This window comes from Amblyomma mixtum, chromosome 6 (genome assembly GCF_055824585.1).
Source record: "Amblyomma mixtum isolate Tamu chromosome 6, ASM5582458v1, whole genome shotgun sequence".
NCBI lineage: Eukaryota > Metazoa > Arthropoda > Arachnida > Ixodida > Ixodidae > Amblyomma > Amblyomma mixtum.
This window is the reverse complement of record NC_143017.1, coordinates 1499314-1522166: the sequence shown is the minus strand read 5'-3', so window position 1 is coordinate 1522166 and position 22853 is coordinate 1499314. Positions and strand designations below refer to the sequence as shown.

Sequence of the window (22853 nt, the reverse complement as noted above, 5' to 3'; positions counted from 1 at the left end):
CGCCGGTGACTTAAGCTGTGACGGCTCCGCGCTACCTAATGACGAGCCAGCGCAGGACTTACTCACTTATAGCACAGGGGTAAAGAGTACCGACAGTAGTGCAGGCTATAGTGAGTCTTTCGAAGCAGGCGCAAGTGATGAGTTGGGGCTAGGTGAGAAACTGAATACCAATCTTGTGTTACCCCACTCGGATGGCTTTCTCGAACTCCTTCGTGTGGACAGAGAAGCGTTCACCGCTGAGCAAGAGAAAGACCAAACCGTACAAAATTTGAGTCACCAAAGTGACATAGGTGTGTCATGGAAGAACATACCTTTCCAGTTCCGTTCTGGCCTGCTGTACCGCCAGTATAAGGATAGGAAAGGTATCCAACACGACCAACTTACTGCCCGCGTCGCGATCGAGAGCCCGCTCGAGCTGCGTCTGACCAAAGCAGCGGTCTCCCAAAACCTGCCTATGCAGTATCCCTCGATTTTCGCAAATCGCTTGGATATGCTGCCCAAAGAAAAGGGCCTTAGTTTTGGAGATAACGCTACGCAGGTCCTCACCAGTTCGAAGGCTCCAGACTTCGCAGCGCCGGCAGAGCACGCGGGTGACGAGGGCAAACATGACCCAGTAAGCCTGATAAATTCTCACGGTGGTGAGCTAGAGCAGGCAATTTTACAAACTGATGATGAGGCGAACGCCAGCGACTTTGCCTGTGACGGTTCCGCGATGGCTAGTGACGCGCCCCGCAAACCAACAGCGAGGGTTTCCACGGAGCGGCAGCGTATAGAGGTGGCCAAACGGGAAGAGTTAATCAAGGGGAAAGTGCGGCTCTTGTTGAATGCTCGACTAAAATCCGAACCGCGTAGCCACCCCAATTTGGCACCTCGGTGCTCAAGAGTTCGCACCCGCCTCGTGGGAACACAAGCCAAGAGAACGCAACGCGCGAACCCGATCCGAGAGAGACGGATACGCTGGCACGGCATTCGCACTCGTCCGTTCCCTTCTCGCATTCTGCTTTCTGAGCGTCAGCCAAACTTCAGAACCGCGAGACTTGGACGAGAAACAGTTAAGGGTCCCAAGCTGAAATTCCTAGCCTTGTGTCCTGTTGCACCTGCTAGAGCAGCAATCGGACCGCGGCCGCGCACGGGGCGGCTGAAAAATAGGAGGCAGTAAATTCCTCTGATCGCAACGCCGTTTGCAGACGGATTCGAGGAATAATCCCGTCTTGAGTTGAATGCTTGTTTCTTTTGTTCATTTAACTCCCCTGTACAGAAATGCAAGCTGAAATTCCTAGCATTATGTAATGTCTCATCTGCTAAAGCAGCTGTCGGACCGCGGCCGCGCAAGGGGCGGATATGACGCATAATCTCATATTGAGTTTAATGCTTGTTTTTTTGTTCTTTTGTTCATTACACTCTCCTATACAAAAATGAGAGCGAAATTTTGGAGCTTGGCATTGCGGGACTCAGTTTACATGCGTTTCAGAAAATTGCGAGGTAATGACAACGCTGATGGCCTCAGCCGAAGCTCTCCCGTGTAATGCCCTTTCCTGACTCCCCAGACGTTAATCCGCTATGCAAATTTGTATTTTGTTTTTTTTTTGCTTTAGCGGGAATCATTTTTGTCTGTTTTGTATGTGTGTTCAGCAGCTCCACCTTCCCTTCGTGCTCTCACGGGCGGTGGCTTTCTGTGACATAAACCGTGCTACGGCACCCCCCCAAAATTTTAGAAAATTTTCCTCCCTTTTGGCTAAACAAGCTCTGTGTATTCTGGTTTGGTCAAACATGTCAACTTTCGGAGGAGGACGTAAATTTCACGCTACAGCTCATTTTCTCTAAAGAGATTTTGTTGACCGAAAACAGCTTGGCGGTTCTTGAAGTCAGTTTGGCGCTTTCTGCTTGTTGGGCTTTGGACTTTGCTGGTTGAGCTCGTTACAGCTGTCAACGAAGCAAGAAGAACCTTTGGGCCCAGCTGTGACCAAAGGCCGAACGGACACAACTCCAGGTCTCTGCGCGCAGCAGCGTTGGCTGCAACCACTACGAGACCTCTTCGGGCGGCGGACGTGCTGTTATGTTTCTACCCCCCCCCCCTTAACTCTCTTTGTGTGTTCCCGTCACACCTGTGTCCACTCGGACCACGTGGGCCCGATCATGCAGCTACCGTGAACATTCATCGAGGTCGACAACCTCGCGACGACCATGGGAAGTTGGATGCTTGGAATGCCCCTCCGAGCCTCAGCGGATTAGTGTGGCAGGAATGTCAAAGGCCATTGTCAGCAGTAATCCCAGCGAAATTCCTTGAGCAGAGTGCAGCGGCGACGAAGGCAGGCGAGGCCCAGGAGCTATTGTCCGAGCAACCACCGTGAATGCGGAGGCGACCTGGCGGCGCCGGTCACGCTGGCGGATAATTGAAGAATTCTGTGTCCCCGACTCGCGTTCTGGGCAATCGGCGGGGAGGCAAGTTCATTCCCCTGCTGGAGGACTTCGGGAGATTCCTTTCCCGCAGTGCTGGATGAGTCAGCATTCTCCCCCTCTCATCGGCCCAGCTGTGGGAGAGTGGAAAAGCTCGCACCTGCCCAGCCGTGGGTGGTGACAAGAACGTCCCCTTCGGTCCATCCGATTGGACAGTGCTCGTCGACCATTATTCCCCAGCCAGGGATCTGGGGAAACCGGACGATATTTAACTCGGCCGTGAGTGTGGCCGAGACGCCTGCTAGCTCGAGTCGACTACGGTTGACGAAGACGTTCCTCTTCCACTGAGAGCCATTCTCAGTCCCGCTCTTGTAAATAATGTAAATATGTGAATACAGTTTTTCCTTCACTTCCCCTACTCCCCGTCTCCGGCCCACGTTTCCTTCCTCCTTCGGCATTGCGGCGGTGATCCTGGACCCGATGCCTGGTGGGACACGCTACGAGCATCGACAAATATATCAGCGTCGTGTTCAGCGGGAGACACTCGGAAGGGGGACTGTCGGAGAGGGTGCACGTTATCGTCCGTAATAATGCGATGCTTCGCTAGGTGAGCTCGTCCAACACGCGATAATACTGAGAAGGTGTCGACGTAGCGCAGAAGAAGATCTTGTTGCTGCTGCGTGACTGGGCTCTGCTGTTCCAACAACGATATTGTGGAAATACTGGGTGTGCTGCTGACATGGACGATGGCATGAACGTGAGCCACAACGGTTCCCGCGTTCAGATGTTGGCGTGCACCACCGAAATTGGTTATCAGCACGTCTGTTGCTTCGTTGACGAGATTAACGACTCCTCTGGCGACAGCAAGGCTCCTGGCAAAAAGCAAGATCTGGTTGCCTTCCGCGACGCCTTCGAAATTCCGCACAGTCTTGGCGCCGACAGAAACCATGAGACTTAACGAGGTGGAATGGTGACGTGGTCATCCAGGATGCAAAGTGCGGTCGGATGGTCTGAATCTCTGTGTATTGCGTTCTCTGTGGAGAAACACACGGCCTTTGACTGGAGGTCGATGACCGCTCCATTCTCGGTCAAGAAATCCATCCTGAGAATGACGTCAGGTGAACAATGTTCGAGTATAACGAACGTTACCAGGTAGGTTGCGCCTGGAACTGCTACTCTTGATCTGCAAGTCCAGGTCGGTGTAACTAAGTGACCCCCCGATGTACGAATCTGTGGGCCCATCCACGGAGTGGTGACCTTTTTCAGAGTTGCCGCGAAATTTCCACTGAGGATAGAGTAATCTGCCCCTGTGTCGACGAGCGCAGTGACGTCTGTTCCGTCAAGAGAAATGCTCAGGTTTGCTGTCGTAGACGTCGTGTGAGAGGTACGGCGCGGTGTTCGGTCACGGCTGCGGTGCGGCGCGGGTTGGCTTCGATTCGTCAGGTGGCATTTACGTCGAGTCGGCGTATCACGGTGTTGGACGGCAGTCGGTCGTGACATCAGGTGGCCACCTAGTTGCGGCGTAGCAGGGTCTTGTATATTGAGTCAATGAGCAACCTCCCCCTCAAACATTGCTGCTTTTAGTTTTCCTGGCGGGGCCTTGGCGACCTTCCCCGCCGAAAGTCACTGTAAGACCGACGAGGAGAAGAGAAACGACGTGCGGATGGCGACCTGCGTGTCCCGCTGGCAGAATCGGCCAGATAGTCGTTGATTTCCCTGGGTCGCGGCCCAGGCTGCGGACGGGGTGCACCAGCAGGGATCCATTGCAGGCCCATCTGACGATACCTGCAATTGCGGTAAAGGTGTCCAGGCTCACCGCAGTGATAGCAGAGTGGACGGTAGTTGGGAGTGCGCCAGATGCCACTTTTACGGGGGGAATACGCTGGAGCAGGACGAGCAGGTTGTGGCGGCCGAAAAGGGGCCGGAGTTTCCGCGCGACGAGCAATAGCGGCGTATGTGATTAGCGGTGGGGCTGTAGACGGCTGAAAGGGAGCTGGTGTTATAAGCGCCTGTTGCACCTCTTCCCGAATAACCTCGGAGAGGGTAGAAGCCGTTGGCGCACGCGGCGTAGCCGGGGACAGCTTCTGGAGCTCCTCGCGAACGACAGCGCGTAAGGTTTCGCGGAGCACGTCAGTAGTATTGATTTCAGTGGCTGCCGCAGTCATGGCGAAAGGCTGACGCTCGTATTGCCGCAGCCGCATATGGAGTGCCTTTTCTATGGTGGTGGCCTCCGACAGAAATTCTGCTACCGTGCTCGGTGGATTGCGAACCAGACCGGCAAAGATTTGCGCTTTTACACCTCGCATAAGGTACCGAAGTTTCTTCTGCTCGGTCATATCCGGGTCAGATCGACGAAATAACTTCGCCATCTCTTCGAAGTACACAAGCACGCCCTCATTTGGGAGCTGAATTCGAGACTGAAGGAGCAGTTCTCTTCGAAGCACCGTGGTGAAATACTTCAGGAACTGCTCTTTAAATACATTCCACGTTGTTCTGGACAACTCCCGCTTCTCAAACCACATACGAGCTGCGCCTTCCAGCGAAAAGAATACGTGTTGAAGCATGGAGTCATCTGTCCAGCTGTTGTATCGGGCCACACGTTCAAATTTCTCCAGCCAGTCTCCCGGGTCTTCGCCTGGAGAACCTTGGAAGATCGGTGGCTCCCGAGGCTGCTGCAGCACAACGGAAGGTGCACTAATCGTCGTCTGCATGCCTATTTCGGGCTGGACGGTCGTCGACGATGGCGCTGGACGAACCGATTGGGTCGAACGAGACTCCAGGAGCCCAAACTCAGGTTGAAGGCCTTGGAGCCGGCGGCTGCCGTGGTGTACAGGCGTCACCTCGATGACAGATGACCCTCGAGGACTTCAATCCCTGCTTGCTGGGGGAGTCCGAGGCATGGAATGCGTCACCCAGCACCTCCGCCAGGTCTCACGCTTGGTTCAGTACGGTTCGCACGGTTGGGTACGTCAAAGTAGGCGACAGCAGTGGACGTCGGTACCAGCCCAAAAGCGGAGCATTCGCTGGCCCCCACACTTCGGCTTCATTCTTTTCTCAAGGCGAGCTCGCGCGAAGTCTGCGCTGTCGTGTTTCCACGAGAACGATGACGACGAATAGACGGTGTCAATATTGTTGCCTGCTCTGATAAAACCTTTAATAACTCAATGAGTTCTCCTGACAACAATCAGCCCTGCTAGAGCCAAAATCATCCATTTTAAAACGTTGGCCGAGCTTGGCCTGTACCATTCCACCATATATAAGCTGTTGTGAGCTTAGCAAGGTATTTCGCAAATTTTTTAATTATCTCAGCAAATAAGAAGGAATAGCTGTTGACATATAAAGATTTTGCTATAAATCTTCGTCTTTAGCCATGCGTTTTATTCTGAATTTTTTTTCGGAGACCCCGCAACTGAGTAGAAATGCGCTAATACTGATGCTGCTAGCCATAGTGATCCTGGAAGCACTGTCTTGGTAAAAAAAATTGTTGCCAGTGACAGCGCGAATTTCTTTTTGTGGTGTCAACTAACGCCACCAAGGAGGAAAGGGTTAACTGCACAAGTAAAATTATGATCCCTTATACTGAAAAAGTATGTCTGGATGTCACAGTATATTTCTATTTTTGATATAGATTGACAGAAATGCATAATCGTGAAGGCTAACGACGCGTGCTGGCAAGCTGGCGCCCCAGATAAGCGGATAGGAATTTCGTGTCACCTTAATAGTGGGTAGAAATCTCTTTCGAGTGTTTGTATTTAGAAACATTATTTCTGTATTGTGCCTTAATTTTTTTCACTTCGGAAGTCGTCAATGCCTACAGGAAGAAGCGGCATATGCTAGTTGTCTTTTACAAGTAACGTGTTTATTTACCCACCTCACTTGAACGGACCGTCGGTGGAGCAGTTCTTTCCACTGCAGCGCGCGCATTGTGTGACATCGAAAACCTTAAGATAGTGTGTTGCAAGTCTTACTAATATGGCTGTACATATGTTTTTCCTACTCTGAGTTTTAGTAGAAAGTCAAATCTACCAGGACAGAAATTGTAGAAAGCTTTGTACATGATTCTTTACCCAAAATTTCTCCAGGTGGCAGCTTTCCAAGCCGACATAGACAAATGCATAGCGAACGCCGCCACAGACGATGTCAAGGTAAGCTTTAAGCCTCTGCGACAATGTTGAAACGCACAATGGTTGGTATTTTGGTCGAGGGAAATCTACACCCTGTTCGTGGTTGTGAACGATCCGCCTGTTGGCAAGCTTTTTACGCAAGACGCAGTTTAATCGCTGTCGACGACCTAATATCTCAGTTAACCTCGTCGGCGTTCTGTAAAATCAAGTAACTATAGATTACCACTCCAGCAGTCTCAATTTCAGCCGAGAAAATCTACCGCCAAAGCAAGCTGGCTCCTAAGATGGTCACTAGTGGCCGTAGCAGTCTTTCAAATCCAAGTGATGCAAGCTGAAACAACCATTGACGCATTTCTCTCAAGCTCTCTGTCGTCGATGTCATCATATTTATTTCTGTAGCCTGGTCGGTAAATCCGACAATGTGTGCCAAGTTGTACATGTGCAGAAGCCCTTTAAAGCAATACGTATTGCTTCTAGACACCAAGACGCTTGTATAGATTTTATTTTTTATGGAAAAACGTAGTCAGAGTGGTGTTACTGGAAAACCTGCTGACGGCTTCAAAAAGCTGTACTGCTGGGTTTAACTCTGAATCAATCATGGAAAAGCTTCATTACAGACGGAAAGTGGTCCTCATTTACGGTCGAGGCCACAGTGATGAAAAAACGGAGCTTTTTTCTCCGCCACAAGTTCTTGTGTAGCGATTTTTTCTTCAGATTTCTACATAAGGTCATCATAACTGGCTTCACACACTCTTCTGAGCCCTACAGCGATCGTAAGGTTCTATATAACAGCTGCGTAGTCAAGCCCCTCGAAATCCCATTGCAAAAATAGGCGATTATGCCGGACTGCCCAGGTTCTATAATGACCTCGACCATAAGCTGCCCGCTGTGAGGTGTTTTAAACTAACTCTGGGATTGCACAAGGAGCAGAAGTGGTCAGTTTAAGACGCGGTTAACGTATCATGGCTGATAGTCAGATATTCAACTAACCGTGGGATTGCACAAGGAGCAGAATTTGTCACCTTAAGACGCAGTTAACGTATCATGACTCAAAGCACTCTTAATACTACAAGCCTTCGCACGTGAAGTTTTCAAAAATTGCATGATGTCATTACATCACGTGATTACGTTAGAGAATTATACCACAGGAAGTGAAAAAAAGCCTCTGAAGAGGTCGTGGGCACTAACTAAAGTGTAGGGACTTCAGTTCGTCTGGGCAATGCGTTCGTCATTGGCGGGGGCACAGAGGTCCTGTGTTTTGAGAAGGAATTACCGGTAAGAGAGAGAAGGGTGTGATGTTTCAAGGGCGCTAAGATGGCGAAAGCTATATTGATAAGACTTGCCCAGGCGTGGGTACTGCGACCGAAGAGATTCGAAAAAGGACTACAGCATTAGACATGGTAAAAGTGCGATAACTACATAGCCAAGATCCGCAGAATGAAATCTGTGTTTGTCGAAAGGATGGTGAGAAAGCAAACAAGATCGTGAAAAAGCCTTTTCGCCAAGCACAGGAGACTGACAGGCATGGTAAGAGGAAGACTTGTTTATCACAAAAAACTGCAATTACCAAATCGAGCAGGACGGCGGTACCAAATGCGAGCAAATGCAAAAATAATAGAGAATGGCCGAAAACAAAAGAATAAGAAATGACACAGAAATATGTAGTTGTTTCTTAAGAATGCGGGAATAAACAAAGAAACAAGGAAAGAAATGAACAAAAAAACGTGAAATTAGGAAAAAATGGGGGATGGGGAGCCAAGGGTCACTGGGAACTGACAGCAGGAGGTACAAAATGAAAGATAGAACTATATCAATATATTTAAAACAAAAATTTTTAATAATAAAGAAAAGAAAGAATGTCTCTAAGAAAAGGACACGAATGAATCAAAATAAAACAAAGAAAAAAGGAGGAAAAGTAGCAATTTATAGGTGGTTGAAAAATGAGGAAGTCCGCTGCACTGTTCGTATTCCTCTCGTGATGTTATTTCAGGTGCAAGGACTGCGACAGAATATACCTGTAGGATTCAGAATTTCCGTTGGAGACTTTACCGCTCCTTGCTGTGAGCTTTCTAATTCGGGGATTGGGAATGTCCCTATTTTCTACCTTGGGAAGAGTTGCAGCCTGACTGGAGATTGAATACCTTTAGTTCAGCGATCTTACGACAGCTTTCATTATTTAAAGGTGTTCTTGCAGGCTCTTGGAAGCATGCAAATAACTCTATACTACAGGCATTTAAAGACAACCGTTTGATCGAACACGATGTCGATTCCCGTGCTTACAATTGCATTGATTTCTTTTTGAATGTCTGTAGGTCTTACGTGTGTTTGTAGAGCTCGAGCTCATTGTCAGCGGGGGTATCTTATCGTGCCTAGCGTGTGCTATGAGATATATAGGTCACTTTGACACAAGACGCTATTCTCTACCACCGTAATTATTAAGAAGACAGACCTAACATATCTGTTAGCCAGCTGAAAAATGCCGCAGCATAGTCACCCTCAAAGCCAAAAATTACAAAAGAGGCCCACAGGCAACTCGACAACCCTTCGTACATTAAGAAATCAGATATCAACTTCACCATACCCTTCCTCCAAGTACTCTGGAGTGAAATGGAACACATATTCGCCAGAACACTAATCAGCCAACAGATTAGAACTTCTTAAATCCATCAAACAAGCTGGTCGGTTTTGCCTGCTTCATATCATACATAATATTTTTCTGAAGAATTTTGCGAAGCTTTTATCCCAGTAGTGGCTATCGTTTGAACAATTTTACGCGCACAGAAAGCAATTGTCAATATTATTGAGCTACTGCCCTGCCAACGTTCAAATTCGCTCTCATTCATTGGTACATGGCACACCGCACTTCGTTCGAATAGTAGAATCACTTGATGATAGAGGCCTTATCCTATCGGATATCTTACTGGTTACACTTTATGTCGTGCTTTCTTCGAAATATTCCCAGTATTCATTGAATCAACAGCCTCTTTAAGGCTGATATTATCAACACGCGACCACATGAAATCGAACTACTGCAAATATTTCTCATCATTAACTATGATTACTTCGGTTTTTCTTATTACCTTGAAGTTCGTAGTACAGGGGCGGGGGGGGGGAGTTTGCGGGACGCGTGTTCTTGGAAAAACTCCACCTCGCTACCCAGTCGCCTGATATTGTATGAAGGTATTAAAGGCCTAAGTGCTCATTTCTCTGGTAACAATATCAGGCGACTGGGCACCGAGGTGGAGCTACAATAAACGTTTTTCCAAGAACTCGCATCCCGCAATTTTTGTCCACCCCTGTACCCCTTTTTCAGTTGCGTCGGTCTTTGCACATGCACAATAAGGTTACTGGAATATAAGGTAGAAAATTCTTTGCCATAAAAACCCCGCGTATACCAGAGTTATACTATAGTAGTAAGGTGGGATGCTGACCCAGTTGAGTCTGATTTATGGCGAAAATTAGCTCGAGAAAAAAAACGACCAAAGGAAGAGGCCAGTTACATAAACTCCCATTATATAGGAACGTGTGTCACAGCTAGTGAGCTCGTTTGTCTAACGCGTTAATATAACTCTTGCATTGTAGTTATTTTTCAGCAGTCTTGAACGCGTAAATTTCCACGAATGTTTATTGAAAAATCAACAGCCTAAAGCCAGGCTTCAGAGGAATTGTAAAGATCGACATCAATACTGAGATTTCTCTAGCCATCATCGGATATACTGTCAGTAAAGTACAAATGCAGGAGATGCAGCGCTACTGAGAACACTACGTAGCGGCTTTAGCATATATTTCAACAAATCTAACTTGCTATGAAACGCGTATAACAGAATTCAGTACCCCGACTTCCCGATTGTGGCTTTCGACACACTTACGAGGAGACGGCCTAGAGTGGTCTGCTGCACTTGTGACGTGGTATTCGAATGCAATTCCTAACCAACAGTATTCTCTGACATCTCTAACGCTGTTAGCACAGCAGTTATCGGAAAAACTTGCGATGCACCAGGGGTGTCTTTCAGAAGAAATACAAACCTCACAGACAACAATGTGCGCACTAGGATTACAATTCCTTTTGACAAGCCTCCATAACCATTCTTTAGGTGTTGTGGTGGATTTTATCTCGCATAGGCAACTAATGCTATCAATGCCAAGCATCTGACATGAATGTGAGTTAATCATGTCGCATAATTATGTGAGTATTGAGTAGCATTCATCATGTACGCGGAGACCTAAAGTTTAAGCTGTTGTGCGGTCATAATGCACTTAAACTTGTAAAATGCAGCCTGCGGAATTCTGCTCTTGAGGAAGAGCCTATGGAGGAACACTGCCTACAGTGTTTCCGGTGCCCTTGCTTCGTGGTGGCAGGTTTGACGTCTGCCTAGAGCAGCTGGTGTATGTCGCGTAAAATAAAGAGCAACGACCTGCTGGAGAAGAATATCCTAGTGTTTGATATAGGATCAAAGGCTTCGGATGTGGACCTTAGGCAGCCCTCCTCTCTCCGCTCGTCGTTACTTCAACTGAGCCTAGGCTCAAAGAAAGCACTGCGAATTGAAATCTTGTAGGAAACCTTCAGCAATATTTTGGCTGTCCAGCTTAGTAAAATAGTGAAAGGTCTTAAGGAATCATGCTTGATATTTCTGAAAGCCCCCAGTATAACAGAACAATTCTGATAGCCTCTACAAATTTTTGTTACTGCCCTTTTTTAGATTCCACGGCCTATTTCATCATGCTGTAGTAAGGAAGCAGAAAGCCGAAGTTTTAGGTGAAATATTTTTTTTGGACCTGTGGATATTCGCCGTGTAAGATGGGTACTGGGATGGTTAGAGGTACTGGGCGCCGGCGGTAGACACAGAGACACAGGCCTCGTAGACACAGAGGTCGAGCACCACGAGCACACACCCAAAGCGATGGCAATGCCGCTCAACACAACGGCCAGAAGTTCGTCGCCGTCTTCGCCTAAACAGGAACTTCTTCGTCGTTACATCTGTAATGATTTTCGCGTTGAAGAGCGACACTGACAATATTCGTACTCCTAACTAAAATAGGTAACGCTAGGTAACTGGAAAAAGCAACCCTATTTTCACCGCACCTTCCGCTGTCGCAATAACCAGCTGTGCATCGCTGTTGTATGTTCCCGCAGTCTGCACACTGGAGCTCGATCCCCGAAACCTCCTCAGTACTGTCGGGAGGACAGAAAGCCTGCTAAAAGCTTCTTATTTTTTGTCTTGGCTGCCAGCTCAAAGAAGCTAGCTGGGAAAATAAAATTGTCTTTCGTTCTGGACGCAGGCACTCCTCGCTTTCCGCATGGCCCACATCTCAGTCGGCGACAGCGGCACCAAGAAGGCATTAAAGGTGGGTTTAACCATATCAGGGCCCTAGTTATAGTGCTCATTGCATTTCGTTTACTGCAGAAACATATCGACGAGAAACTGTTCAAGGACGATCCTGGAAATGACGCCACCCTTGATATATTTTCCCCGGTAAGAACCGCCTTCTGCAGTACAGCCATGCCAATTTTAGATGAGCAACCGCTTAGGAGACTGCCCGACTTACTGCAAATAAACGGTTGTTTTCACGATGTCAGCTGCGGCACTTACCGCAACAGGTGGTGGGGATTTAACGGAGAGAAATTAGAACATTCGCAAGAAACACCTTATCAAAATTGAAAAAGGTCTAGGTTACTTGGGCAATCCTTCTGACATCATGCATTCTCCAGACTATGGAGTTTGTGTTAAACTAGAAGCAATCAACCTTTCGATGGCCGAGAAGCGATCGGTGCCTTGCGTCGAAGGTGGCCGACCTTTTTATCTTCAGGTATTAATGACGGAAAAAAGTCGGCATAGACACTAAAAACTCCTTACTTATGAGAAGGCGTAAGATCGCCCGCTGGCCTTTTAACGCAGTCGCCGAGCGACGTGATGTAAGTCGCTGCCACGCAGCTGGCAAATCTCCCGCGGCATGTCTCTACGTAGCCGCCTTCGTGATGCCGCAGCACCCTTTCTGATCTGCGCGCTAAATTTGTGAAGGCAGTCGCCGCCGTACCACGGACTGCGCTCCGCCTTGCGGGTAGCACGGGGTAGCTAGGGAGCTTATGCCCATATGTACACAACTTGTTTTTCTCTACTTAATATTGATGGATCGCTAGGAGTCTTCTTATCACTTTTGGTGCACGCACATTTAATAGGACAACACGGCTTACGCCTTCAAAATGTTTGTTAGCGACATGCACATAAGTACAAGTTATAGTGCAGAACTTTTAGCTTTCAAGTCGCACTCGCTCGTCGTCTAGTACTCCTCTCCAGTCCAGCGTTCTAGAAGCGCAGTGCCACTGTCGCGGACCCTCCCCTTGGGCGCGCGCTTATGCTCATTCTTCTTATGCGTATTCTTCGTATGCTCATTCTTCTATTCTTGTGCTCACGCCATAGCCTGCATCAGTACCGGAGAAACTACCGATCCGCCCCCCCCCCCGCGTACGGTTCCTCATTCCACTCGTCTCGCCATACCTTATTCCTTCCGTGTGAATCACCTTGAGGTTACGCAATTATTCGCTCTCCCTATACCATCTCCCTTCATATAGTCACGTTGTAGTGACGGCAATCCTGCAGTCAGGAAGAGAGCAACAGAACTTGGAAACGAAGCTCTTTATCTGGGATGACTTGCACCCGCAAAAGAACTGAATCACTCGGCGGCGGCGTAAGCAACAAACGTGCTCGTCATCCGTGCAACTACGAATGCCCGCTGCTCGCGGCATCCTTCAATTTAAAGCCGGCAAGGAAACTTCGAGATAACAGGTCGAGATCATCTAGAGTAATCTTGAAACACGTAGATACAGCTCGGCATGGCTGTGATCAATCGAAATTAGTCCGGTCGCTTCTCGCGTCACGAACAAAAATGATACCACCCCTTTCCTGCGGCCTTGCGCGAACGAACGGACACTGCAATGATACGTGGCATTACCCCCCTCCTAAAGAAGCATCTTCTCGATGCTTTAAAATGAAAATAAACACGGAGAATGGAAACTTCGAGTCCTTTAGCGTTCATAATACAGCTTCAGGCGTACGACATGTACGACTTAAGGGCGTGTGCGGCGTCGCTGAGATGCTGTCGTGCCGTCGGAGATGACTTCATAGTCGAGGCCACCGATGCGACGGAGAACCGTATACGGGCCAAAGTTGCGTCGCAGCAACTTTTCACTCAATCCACGGCGGCGAACTGGCGTCCATATCCAAACACGATCACCTGGCTTGTAATGCGTGTCTCGACGGCGCAGATTCTAACGTCGGGCGTCGGTGTGCTGCTGGTCTTGAATGCGAAGCCGCGCAAGTCTTCGGGCTTCCTCGGCGCGATGAAGGTAGGCGGCGACGTCGCGATTGTCTTCGTCGGTAACGTGCGGGAGCAATGCGTCGAGTGTTGCCGTGGGCTTCCTGCCGTATACCAGCTGGAATTGGGTAAACATCGTTGTCTCCTGGACGGCAGTATTATAGGCGAAGATCACGTATGGCAGAATGGAGTCCCACATCTCGTGTTCGGCGTCGATGTACATGGAGAGCATGTCTGCGATGGTCTTGTTCAGTGGCTCTGTGAGTCCGTTGGTTTGTGGATTATAGGTAGTTGTCCTCCGATGGCTTGTCCGGCTGTAGTTTGAAATGACTTGCGTCAGCTCCGCCGTAAATGTTGTTCCTCTGTCTGTGATGAGCACTTCGGGGGCGCCGTGTCGCAGGCGAATTTCTTCGACAAAAATTTTGCGACTTCTGTTGCGGTACCACTAGGCAACGCTTTTGCTTCGGCGTAGCGGGTCATGTAGTCGGTGGCCACGGTGATCCACTTGTTACCTGATGAAGAAGTCGGAAAGGGGCCGAGGAGGTCCATCCCCATTTGCTGAAAAGGCTTAGTTGGCGGTGGTATGGGGTTCAGGAGTCCGGCTGGTCTAGTCGGAGGCATTTTGCGTCGCTGACACTCACGGCACGTTTTCACGTAATGTGAAACGTCGGTAGCTAGCCGCGGCCAATAGTACTTCTCCTGGATGCGGTGAAACGTGCGAGCAATCCCGAGATGCCCTGCAGTCGGCTCATCATGACATTCCTGCATAATGTCTTGCCTGAGATTTTTCGGCACGACAAGAAGATGCACTGTCCTTTTGGGCGCGAAGTTCTTCTTCAGGAGGACATTATTGTCAAAGACGAAGGACGACAGTTGGCGCTTGAACCCTTGGGGAGGCGATGTGGTCTTGCCTTTCAGATAATCAACTAGGCTTTGCAACTCAGGATCCGAGCGCTGCTGCTGCGCGAAACTGCTGGCGCTTACCGGTCCTAAGAAAGCGTCGCCGTCTTCCTCTTCCGGTGCTGCGTCGACGGGGGCTCGCGACAAGCAGTCTGCGTCGGTATGCTTGCGGCCAGTTTTGTAGACTACAGTTATGTCGAATTCTTGAAGGCGCAGGCTCCAACGAGCAAGGCGGCCGGAGGTATCTTTCAAATTGGCTAGCCAGCACAGAGCATGGTGATAGCTGACAACCTTGAATGGTCGTCCGTACAGGTAGGGGCAAAATTTCGACGTGGCCCAAATAATGGCGAGACACTCTTTCTCTAACAAAACTTCGGGCTGGTCTAGTTGGTTGGACATAGTTGAAGCTTGGTTCAGCGCGAAAGACGAACACAAAGAAAGGAAACGACACACACGGAGCGCTACTAACAAATGATTTATTGATATATGCAAGAAACACATTTATAGTCTTCACACGCATGGGTACAATCGGGCGGCTCCAGGCTACTTTAACAGTTTTAGATGGCTTACACTTATCTAAGCTCACATTATGTCACTGAAGAAAGCGCGGGAACTAGATATGAAAGATAAGTCTGAACATGAAAATGAGAAAGGAAAAAATAAGGAAGGGATATGACCAAAACATTTCGAGAATCGACAGACGAAAAAGACACGGGCCAGGAAGTTACATGACGTTGTATGACGTTGTCCAAAAACATACGCTCAGCTGAGTACAAACTTATGGAAGGGTCGCTGATGCACTGGCTAGACTTTTTATGAATATGAAAGGCCTCCAAAATGACTCTTGATGTTGTACTTTTACTCCTCCCTAAAACCTTTGCTTCTTTGAACCGTGGCGCGCAGCTGCACCCCGTTAAGTGCGAAACAAGTTTCGCAAGCTTATCTTGATTGATCAAATTTTGAGCATGCTCCCTTAAACGGTCATTGATACAACGCCCTGTCTGCCCAATATAGCACTTTCCACAGGACAGGGGGATCTTGTAAACCACTCCTAAAGCACATTTGACGAAGGCTTCTTCATTAACACCATCTGTCGGGCTAGTTGGTTGCGATCCATATGTATCAGCAGCGCGAACACCACACAGGAAGAAGAACGAGCGCTCTTTACTTTCTTCTCCTTCTTCCTGTGTGGTGTTCGCGTTGCTGATACATATGGCTTCTTCATGTTGCTTTTTGCAACCGCGCTCACCATCGCCGCAGGCTTCCCTTGGCCGCAGGCTTCCCTTGCTCGGTCCTTTCGGCAGTAGCCGAAACCCTCCTGAAGAAGTTTCGCCCTCGACGAAACGTGGCTGCAACTGAACGCGCAAAGCGCAAACCTGAGGTGATGCCTTATATTCATAACGTGTCACATAATCTCAAAAAAGTGGCCAGCAGGGACAAAGTGCCTCTTGTATTCTCCGCGCCAAATAAGTTGGCGAAGCTGTGCCCCCGCATCTGCGGCGATGGTGAGCGCGGTTGCAAAAAGCAACATGAAGAAGCCTTCGTCAAATGTGCTTTAGGAGTGGTTTACAAGATCCCCCTGTCCTGTGGAAAGCGCTATATTGGGCAGACAGGACGCTGTATCAATGACCGTTTAAGGCAGCTTGTTCAAAATTTGATCGCTCAAGATAAGCTTGCGAATCTTGTTTCGCACGTAATGGGGTGCAGCAGCGCGCCACGGTTCAAAGAAGCAAAGGTTTTAGGTAGGAGTAAAAGCACAACATCAATAGTCATATTGGAGGCCTTTCATATTCATAAAAAGTCTAGCCAGTGCATCAGCGACCCTTCCATAAGTTTGTACTCAGCTGAGCGTATGTTTTTGGACAACGTCATATAACGTCATGTAACTTCCTGGCCCGCGTCTTTTTCGTCTGTCGATTCTCGAAATGTTTTGGTCATATCCCCTCCTTATCTTTCCTTTGTCATTTTCATGTTCAGAGTTATCTTCCTTATCTGGTTCCCGTGATTTCATCAGTGACATAATGTGAGCTTAGATAAGTGTGAGTCATCCAAAACTGCTAAAGTAGCCTGGAGCCGCCCGATTGTGCGCATGCGTGTGAAGACTATAAATTTGTTTCTTGCATATATCAATAAATAAGTTGTTAGTAGCGCTCCGTGTGTGCCGTTTCCTTTCTCTGTGTTCGTCTTTCGCGCTGAACCAAGTTTCAACACTCTTTCTCGGTGGTTGAATAGTTGGTCTCGGCTTTCGACAGTGAACGGCTAGCGTACACGATAACTTTCTCCTGTCTTCCATTTTTCTGAACGAGGACCGCTCCTAAGCCGACACTGATTGTATCGGTATGGATTTCGGTTTCGGCGTTTTCATCAAAGTGCCCGAGCACAGGAGTGGACTGTAAGAGGCGCTTCAGCCCTTCGAAAGGTTCCGCTTGCGGCGTTTCCCATTTAAAAGAAACGTCAGCCTTGGTAAGTTGGGTCAAAGGTTCAGCGATGCACGAAAAGTTGTTCACGAATCGCCGGTAATAAGTGCACAATGCAAGCAATCTGCGTATAGCTTTCTTGTCATTAGGCTGTGGAAACTCTGCGATCGCAGCCGTCTTTGAGGATCGGGGCGAACTCAATCCTTGCTTACGACGTGACCAAGGAACAGCAGCTCCTCGTAGGCGAAGTGGCACTTCTCTGATTTCAGTGTTAGTCCTGAAGTGTTGATTGTTTCCAGCACTATCTGAAGCCTTCTAGATGGTCTTCAAAGCTTGAGGAGAAGCCAACAACGCCATCTAAGTTGACTAGACAAATCTGCCACTTCAAGCCTGGGAGCACAGTATCCATTACTCGCTGGAACGTCGCTGGGGCAGAGCAGAGGCCGAATGGCATCACCTTGAACGCGAAGAGTCCGACTGGTGTGATGAACGCAGTCTTCTCGCGATCTCTTTCGTCGACTTCAATTTGCCAGTAGCCGCTCTTCAGGTCCATCGATGAGAAGTACTTAGCGTTGCATAGCCGATCCCATAGCCGATCCAATGTGTCGTCGTTGCGGGGGAGGGGGTAGACATCCTTCTTCGTAATGCTATTCAGGCGGCGGTAATCGACGCAGAAGCGAAGGGGGCCGTCTTACTTTCTCACTAGGACAACTGGTGCTGCCCAGGGGCTCCTGGATGGATGGATGACGTCGCCACGTAGCATTTCCTCTACTTGCTTGCGGGTAGCTTTGCGTTCTATCGGCGATACGCGGTAGGGGCTCTACCGCAGTGGTCGGGCGTGTTCGTTTGTGACAATGCGGTGCTTGGCAAGCCGGGTTCGTCGCATATTCGATGCTGATGAGAAGCAATCGCTGTACCTTTGAAGAAGACTGCGTATTTGGTCTTGTCTGGTCAGGGGTAATGCAGGGTTGATGTCGATCGTGGGCTGATGGCCTTGGTGAGAGGGTTCTGCGGGTTGGTCGGGGAGGGCAAATATGTCTCTGATGTCTGGCAGCCCGTCGAGAAAGGCAATCGTAGTACCTTTGTTTAGATGCCGGTATTCTTCAGTGAAGTTGGTTAGCAGCACCTGGGCTTGGCCATTTCGGATTTCGGCGACTCCCTTTGCGACTCCCAATCCTCAATCCAGGAGTAATTGGGTGTTCCCCTCGATGACGCCTTCGGCATTTTCGATGTCTCCAGTAATTATGCAGGCGAGGACATTTGGTCGGGGTGGCGCGATCAATGCTTCGTCGACGACGTTTAAGGCAACGTGGTGAGTGGCGCTCGTCGGAACAGGTATGGCTTTGTCCGTAGAAATCTTTATCGACTTAGATCGAAGGTCTATGATCGTTTGATGTTCATTCAGGAAGTCCATTCCAAAAATCACGTCTCGCGAGCTTTGCTGTAGGATCAGGAATGTTGTCGCATAGGTTCTCCCATTTACAGTAACTCTCGCGGTGCAGCGTCGTGACGGCGTAATCAGGTTGCCACCTGCGGTGCGGATAAGCGGGCCATCCCAGGTTGTTGTTACCTTCCTGAGTCGGAAAGCGAATGGCCCGCTCATGACGGAGTAGTCAGCTGCCGTGTCGACCAAGGGAGTAACCGCGTGACCGTCGACCGTAACTTCAAGGTCACTTGTTCGCGTTTTGGTATTGCACGTTGTCTTTGGTGTCCGATCTCGGCTTCGTTGGGTAGTGAGGCTGCGGTGGGCGTACTCCGAAGTTACTTCTATGGGCAGAGGTAAAGGCGTCAAGTCTGGCCGCGTGGTCGTCGTCGTAGGTGTCGTCGGGGTTGTCGTCGGTGGAGGATCTTTGTCCTTGCGCTTAGAATCAACCTCACCGCCAGAGGCTGCTTTATTCAGTTTAACCTTCGGGGGCTGCGGGAGCGTCAACGCACAGAGTAGCCTCGGTTATGAGATACAAAACGTGGTGTCGATGGCGACGGGGAACATGATAGGCGGCTGGGCGGTGAGCATTCTTCCCGACGCAATAACTCCTCGATTTCTTCTGGTCGCTGGCCGGGTCGGGGTCGTGGGGCGTCGTAATAAAACCCACGGATGCCCAATCTCCTGTATGGGCAGTAACGGAGAATATGACCGGCTTCGCCGCAGTGGAAGCATAGTGGGCGGTGCTGGTTGGGAGTTCTCCGCTCGTCGCATTTCCTTGGCTGCGCGCGTCGCTCATAGGACGGGCGCGTTGGGGCGAGTGGGCGGCGGTCCAACGCAGCTGGCTGAGGGCGATAGGGGCTTGGGTCCCGTCGTCGTGGTGCAGGACGACGCACTGCTGCGGCGTAAGTCATGGCTGGAGGCTCCAGAGGCTGGTTGGTGGTCGGTGTCACACCCAAGGCCTGTTGCACCTCGTCCCGGATGACGTCGGTGAGCGAAGTGAGCTGGGGCTGCATTCCTGTTGGCAGCAATCGTCGGAGCCCTTCTCGCACAATTTCACTTATAACCTCGCGCAGGCTATCGTTGTTAGCGTTGTCCATGCAGCTTGCTGACGAAAACCGCTGCTGGCGGTCATACTGGCGGGCTCTGGTATCAAGGTTTTTTTTCATCGTGGATGCCTCTTCGACGAATTCCGCGATGGTTTTGGATGGGTTCCGTACGAGGCCCGCAAAGTGTTGCTCTTTAACTCCTCGCATAAGCAGCTTGACCTTTTCATCTTCCTTCATGTTCGAGTCGGCACGCCGGAAGGGACGCTTCATCTCCTCAGTGTACATTGCAACGGTCTAGTTTGGATGTTGTATGCGAGACTGTAGCACCTGATGGGCTCTTTCCTTTCGCACGACATTCGTGAAGATCTTCAGAAGCTGCTCCTTGAAGGTTTCTCAGTTCGTGAGGCTAGCTTCCTCATTCTCAAACCAGATTCTTGCTGGTCCCTCCAAGGCGAAGAAGACGTACCTTTGTTTCGTAGCATGATCCCAGTTGTTGAAGACAGCCACACGGTCGAACTGTTCCAGCCAATCTTCGGGGTCGGCGCCAGGTGAAGCGTCGAAGGTTGGTGGCACCCGGGGCTGCTGAAGAATGATTGGAGTCGTCGCCTGGGGCAGGCTCATGGTGGACTTTGATACTGGCTTTCGCTTCCGGGTAGGGTCCGGCAGAATCCCGAACTCAGGTGCGTCCGCTAGCAGACGTCGGCTTGCGCGGTGGACTGGACTCAGGCCTTGCGGTGAATGACTCAGAGGGCTGGCGTCTCGAATTGTAGGGGCTGTCCTGAACATGGAAGGCACCCAGCACCTCCACAAGATGTCACCTTGTAGTGACGGCAATCCAGCAGTCAGGACGAGAGCAACAGAACGTGGAAACGAAGCTCTTTATTTCGGCTGACTTGCGCCCGCAAAAGAACTGAACCACTCGGCGGCGGCGTATAAAGAGAAGTTTATTTTATCTGTCATAGCATAGAAAATACAACAAAACAGATGAACTTAATTCTCTGATCATTCAAGCACATGCGCAGTGACGCAGCACTGAGCATGTCAGTAATGCAGTAAAAATGCCGATACTCGACCGCCGCGCAGGACGATAAAGTATGTCGACCATTTGCGCAAGAACTCAGCCTCGCTCATTGACAGAGCGTCCATGCATGCTTGTTCAAAGAGGCGCGTGCGCAGGCGCTGCAACATTGGGAACATTGTTCTTTGCGGACGCCCATTTAAGGATGCCACTCCACGCTGCCGCCACAAAACGAACATGCCGACACACAAGAGCATATTTTGAAACACTTCGGGAGAACTAGTGCGCGCTTCCAGGCGGGTTAAAAACATGCGTGACACCAATGTCCAAAAAGTGCGCGCAACTACACACTCAAACATTGCGTGCGTAAGCAACAAACGTGCTCGTCAGTCGTCGAACTACGAAGGCCCGCTGCTCGCGGCATCCTTCAATTTAAAGCCGGCAAGGAAACTTCGAGATAACAGGTTGAGATCATCTAGAGTAATCTGGAAACACGTAGATACAGCTCGGCATGCCTGTGATCAATCGAGATTAGTACGGTCGCTTCTCGCGTCACGAAAAAAAATGATAACACCCCTTTCCTGCAGCCTTGCGCGAACGAACGGACACTGCAATGATACGTGGCAATATTTCAACCACGCTATAGGTTGTTTCGGTGGCAGCCACTTTCCGGCGGCGTGCGCTGCTTTCTTCTCCTTGCGTGTCTCTACTGGCAGATATGTTGCCTTTGCACTTTCCTTCCTTCTTGCGTAATTGCCCCCTTCCACGGCAAGTAACCTCCGATATATATCGCGCTAACCAGCCTCCGGTGTTGCGCATTCTTATCCTCTCGCAATGACTTTCTCGTTGCATGGTAACTACCAGCTGTATACCTGCTCCGCTAAACCATCGGTTGCGCACTACGACTGCAATGCCTGAACTTGTGAAACGGGCGGTTAGAGCGGTCGCTGTAAAACATACAATTCATATATAGAAGCCCTCCTTGACCAACATTCTTGCTACCAAATTGAGGGCAATGTCTGTGACAGTATCTTCATTTATGGGAACTTACTGGTCTTCTGTAAGGTTGTGGTGTCTATTTGGAAGGCTTCTCTCTAATCTGCTGCTCTGCTTGCGTCGAACTAGGTTGTCTGTCCTCGATGTCGTGTACATCGATGTCACAGCTAACCATCTGCGTTAGAAAGCATCATTGAATCCATGAATGACTAGAGAGGAAGTGCTGACCTTAGGTATAAAAATTCACAACTGATCAGTGTTATGATGGTGAGACTTGCAGCGTTAGCTACATCGCTGCTTTGCAAGCACAGATTAGTCATGAACTAATGTCATACGTTCCAGTGCAAGGTTTCGACTTTGGAAAGCTTCATTTAAGTTTGTTTGCAAACAGTAGTAGGCAATTACCGCACAAAAGCCAGGAAGCTGATCCTTAAGCAAATGAACAAAATTGTTTCAATTAATAAATTATATTTAAATTAAAGACCCATGATCCGTAGTTATAATTCTGACTGTCTAGTTTAAGAGGAGAGAGAAAAAAATTGGCGGGGTTTAGCTTTGGTTAAACCTGGTAGGTTGCGAAGGAAAAAGCGCAGCTCCTCCAACTGAAGGAACGCAGTGCGTCGCGTCTACAGGTCACGCCTGGCTACCGGCCGCCGCTGCGCGACGACTCAAAGCGTATTCCGTAATTTTTTATAGTTTGTTTTTTTGTGTTGTTGCGACTGAGAGAAAGAAAACATAATTTACAGCTAGTATAACGTCACAGCGGCAGCAGCGCCACAGGTGCGCAGCGCGGCAAACACACACCGTAACTCCAGCTGGGCTCTCTGAAGGAGGCAGTTTGTCGCCCATAATTTACAGCTGGTATGACGTCACAGCGGCGGTAGCGCCACAGGTGCGCGGCGCGGCGTAACTGCTGCCGGGATATCTGAAGGAGCGAGTTTGTCGCCCATATTCACTCCGATAAAGGTCAAACGTAACTGCGGCAGGGTCACGCTAAGGCTTTAAAGTGCGAGTAGTATTGCCTTCGCAATAAAATTAATGTGAAAAATGAAGTTGGGCTACGCTGTGTCTCTGGACCACTGCGCCGAAACGTTCATATTTCTTTTCGTCATAAAGCCGACAGCATGATCACCGCAGGGAGCTACGATGTCCGATTCGGTCATGATGGCAGGACTTTTCAGTCCCCCGAACTTCAGATAGCGGGCAATACCTTCG

The 22853-nt window shown here is 49.4% G+C and overlaps 1 protein-coding gene and 1 long non-coding RNA gene across 2 annotated transcripts in view; one reads left to right on the top strand and one right to left on the bottom strand.

Annotated features, from left to right (window-relative positions):
- The window catches only part of LOC149338079 (uncharacterized), a 1049963-nt gene that overhangs the window by 837926 nt on the left and 189184 nt on the right, over positions 1 to 22853 (bottom strand). The window lies entirely within an intron of this gene.
- LOC149338082 (uncharacterized) overlaps positions 1 to 22853 on the top strand; it is a 153641-nt gene that overhangs the window by 27044 nt on the left and 103744 nt on the right. Inside the window, exons 3-5 of the mRNA XM_089550264.1 lie at positions 6480 to 6542; positions 11802 to 11867; positions 11927 to 11995. Coding sequence (XP_089406390.1) covers positions 6480 to 6542; positions 11802 to 11867; positions 11927 to 11995 — 198 coding nt within the window. The remainder of the gene's footprint in view (positions 1 to 6479; positions 6543 to 11801; positions 11868 to 11926; positions 11996 to 22853) is intronic.